The sequence below is a fragment of the Cucurbita maxima genome, unplaced genomic scaffold (assembly GCF_002738345.1).
Source record: "Cucurbita maxima cultivar Rimu unplaced genomic scaffold, Cmax_1.0 Cma_Scf00068, whole genome shotgun sequence".
Taxonomy (NCBI): Eukaryota; Viridiplantae; Streptophyta; class Magnoliopsida; order Cucurbitales; family Cucurbitaceae; genus Cucurbita; species Cucurbita maxima.
The window spans coordinates 571789-575933 of record NW_019272084.1 but is presented as its reverse complement, the minus strand read 5'-3'; the positions used below and the strand labels follow the sequence as shown (position 1 = coordinate 575933).

At 31.1% G+C, this 4145-nt stretch overlaps 1 protein-coding gene across 1 annotated transcript; it reads left to right on the top strand.

Annotated features, from left to right (window-relative positions):
• Positions 1-1324: 1324 nt before the first annotated feature.
• On the top strand, positions 1325-3370 carry LOC111472226 (polygalacturonase-like; the record flags this gene model as incomplete). The annotated part of the gene is made up of 4 exons (XM_023117862.1): positions 1325-1560; positions 1993-2282; positions 2552-2717; positions 3104-3370. Coding segments are annotated over 4 exons (959 nt in total), but the record flags the coding sequence as incomplete, so codon positions are not given.
• Between the last annotated feature and the right edge of the window lie 775 nt (positions 3371-4145).

Genomic DNA, 4145 nt, shown 5'->3' with positions numbered 1-4145 from the left:
GCCTATTCATAAGATATCTCTCTCTCATCCCTCACTTATTTTACCTTTTCATTGATCTCTCTCTCCCTCCATCCCTCCTAGATTTGTTGTCTCTACACCAATTAGATTTTAGTTCATTAATTTTAAGCCATAAAGTTTAGTTTACAAACTTTGAACTACTTCTATTGTGGTTCAATGATTTTTACAAAAATAAAAGTGATAAAAGGAAAGAACCTAACATATAATGGGGTTCAATTTAATCAAAGGAGAAAAGAGATGTCTATTATAGTGATATAGATCTATCCCTAAGCGACAATAAAAAAAAAAAAAAAAAAAAAAAAAAAAGTCTATAAATGATTAAAAAAAAATTGTTGATAGATATAAAAACGGCATATTATCGATGTACTTATCATTGATAGACTTTAAGACTTCGAAAATATAATATTTGTAAATTATTTCTGTGTGAGCATTTATAAATTTATTGGATAGTTACAAATATGACAAACAATTTGGCCTCTCATTAATTGTGACACCTTTGCAAATAAGAAGTCACCAACTTTCTATTACATCACTAACAACGACATGATAAAAAGACTGAAAAATATATAATGGTGTTTTGTTGATTCTATCTTATAGAATGTTTTATTATTTTTATTAATAGAGAATCGATATAGAATTGGTATCAAAAAATATAAACACCTAACACTATTAGTAAATTGTTATTATTATAGTAGGAGGTTGAGAGGCCAATAAAACACATATTGTTACATTGCATAGTTCTTTAGTTGACCCAAACAATTAAGATTAAACATCCATTTTTAAAAAATAACGAGGTGGAAAAATTAGGGTTTTTTCAGTTAAAATCTTCCCATCCCTCTTTTAAGTTAAAACAAAAATAAAATCATATTGATAAAGAAAATTTTTTTTAATTTGATAATTTTAAAAATGAGATGGAACCGTCGATCATTAAAATGACAATTAGTGTCTTATCTTATAAGATAGACTTAAATTTAAAAATGTTAGAAAGACAGAGTTAAATGATCATTGGATTTGATTAAATTTACCTACATGATATACCTAATTAAAAATGGTTAAACCATATAAAAACAATAATGGTTAAATAGAACAAGAATAAAGTTTTACTTGATAAGTTAAAATTAGAGTCACGAAGGGTAAGTATTAACCTATAAATATCACTCCACACTTCTCCTATTTTCCTATCACTTGATTCCTTTTTCTCTCTCATGCTTATCATGAACACTTTATCATTAAGTTTTCTTTGTCTCTTTCTTGTAATCTTACATGTTTTTCTTTCCCTTCAACTTTTTTTTTAACCATGCCTCAGCTGCTGAATTAACATTCAATATTGTTACTCTCGGAGCTAAGCCTGATGAAAAGTCCGATGCCTCGCCTGTGCTTCAAACGGCATGGGCTAAGGCCTGTGACTCATCTGAACCAGCCACTATTTACATTCCCGAGGGTATATTCTTCGTTCGAAGTGTGAGATTTAATGGGCCTTGTAAGAACAATGCTATTACTGTTCTCATTGATGGAACTCTTGTGGCTTCCTCGGACATTCAAGTTTTAGCTAATTCTAGTTCTTGGATTTTGTTTAATCACATAAATGGGCTTTCCATCACTGGCGGTATTATTGATGGGCAAGGAACTCCCCTATGAAATTGTAAACACTCAAGGAAGAGTTGCTCCATTGTAGCCCGGGTATGCAGAATTTGAGTTGGCTCCATATAAAAAAAATTTGAAAATTTTTCTTTCCATTGTAGCCCGGGTATGCAGAATTTGAGTTGGCTCCATATAAAAAAAATTTGAAAATTTTTCTTTAACGTGTAGCCCGGGTATGCAGAATTTGAGTTGGCTCCATATAAAAAAAATTTGAAAATTTTTCTTTAACGGAAAGTTGAATGAAAATAACTGGATTAATTAGGGTTTAGGGATTAATTACAAATTATTTTAAATTTTTACTAATTATCTCTTTTGATTGTTTTGAATTGATAGAGTCTTCAAATAAATGATGGAAAGAATGTGAACATCAATGGATTATCTTCAATTAACAGCCAATTGTTCAGCATTGTAATGAATCGGTGCCAAAACGTGCATATGACAAGAGTAAATGTCTTAGCTGCAGGCGATAGTCCAAACACTGATGGCATCCATGTGCGACAATCATCAGATGTGACCATCCTCAACTCAAACATTGAAAACGGTGACGACTGCATCTCCATCGGTCCATGGACATCCAACATGTGGATTGAAAGTATTACATGTGGACCTAGACATGGAATCAGGTAACTAGAGATAGATTAGGATGAACATGTTTAGAAATGTTTTTTAAAGGGTTTAAATAAATTTGTCACATTAATCTTGAGAAGATAATCTAAACGTTAAATTAAATTTGAATGGTTAAAATATATTCTAAAGTTATTTTGAATCTGAGAAAAATGATTTAAATTATTTTAAAATTATTTTGGATAAAAATAGTTATATCATATATTAGGTTAGAGTGAGGAAATTAAAGGTTAGAAAACATTTGATATTTTGTTGAATGTGTTTGTAGCATTGGGAGCTTAGGGATGACATTCACAAGGACTCGGAATGGAGTAAGGATTAAGTCTTGGGGAAGACCAAGCAATGGATTCGCTACAAACGTTCATTTTCAACACATTATTATGAATAATGTGAAAAACCCAATCATAATTGATCAAAATTACTGTCGTGGTCAAGTATATTTCCTCATTAATCTCATACATTGTTAATTTTTTTCTAATTATATTTAAACTTAAATTTCATGAATACAATTTAAATTTTAAATTTTATAAATAATTGATTTATTTTATCTTTAATGGTTTGAAATTTGTTTGTGTTTAAGATGGGTGCTAAATTATTAGTATTATTTTTTTGTACATTAAATTACTTTTATAGGTAATAATTTAGGGATGCTATTACTTTGATGTCTTAAAGTGGTAGGAAGCTTTTATGATAATTGCTCTAACTTATAATATACTATCTAGAAAATCTAAGACTATGCTTGATTTATATCTTATTATTTAATTCCTAATTTATATTTGGTTTTAGAATATAGTTTCATTGTTCTTCTTTATTTTAATAGGATTCTGGAGTTAAAGTTAGCGAAGTAACATACGAAGACATCAAGGGAACTTCAGCCACTGAAATAGCAATCAATTTTGATTGTAGTCCAACAAATCATTGCACTGGATTAAGCTTGATAGACATAAAGCTAACTTACGAGAATCACATCACTAAAGCTTCATGTAAAAATGCTGAAGGAACTACCTTTGGTGTGGTTGAACCTTCTAGTTGTTTAGCATCGGCAAACTTTTATCCATATACTATAGACCCTTTAGGATATTCTTAAACATGATCCTCTTGGATGTCAATCACATGTGGGATAATATTAAACTTTAAATAAAATAATCAAAGTTATTATTAAAATTAAACAATTAATTACGAGGCTTTAGGGCATAAATCTTAACACTCTCGACCACCTAGATATTCTGACATTTTCTCCATTGTTTATGTTACCCTAGTTTATTTGAGATGCCTAGATCATAAATTGTAGCATCATGGTATGTACTTATTCCAACACTTTTTCTTAGCATGCCTTTCCTTATAAGGAAGTTGAGCAGAGTCGGTCTCAGTCAAGGCTCTACCTACTCTACTATTTCGTATAGTACCACTTCAGGTTTTAGGATCCATAATCTATCATCATGCAATAGACTCCAAGTTATTAGGTATTGTAACCAATTGTATCCTAATTAGTTTAAAAGACAGTAATTGACATATGCATATAATTTACCTAAGGAGTGAGATCATGCCTACTAACCTTACAACTTACATACCTTGTCAAGCCGAGGTGAGCTTAAGTCAAGCTGCAGGCACTCACGGTCATGCTTGTCCAAGGCGTATTGCCTACGGTCGTGTGTCAGATGTCCCAATCATGCTTGTTCATGACGTGTCTGTTCACAACTGCATGCCCATTCCAAACCCCTTTACTTACTTTCAAGTTAGATAGACATTTACTATTATTGTTGTGTTAGTACTGGGGTTTATGACCTGTCAACAAAATCATGTCTACACCCGTCAGGGCTAAAATGCCTCAAAATGTACTATAAGGTATGTGACTAGTCATC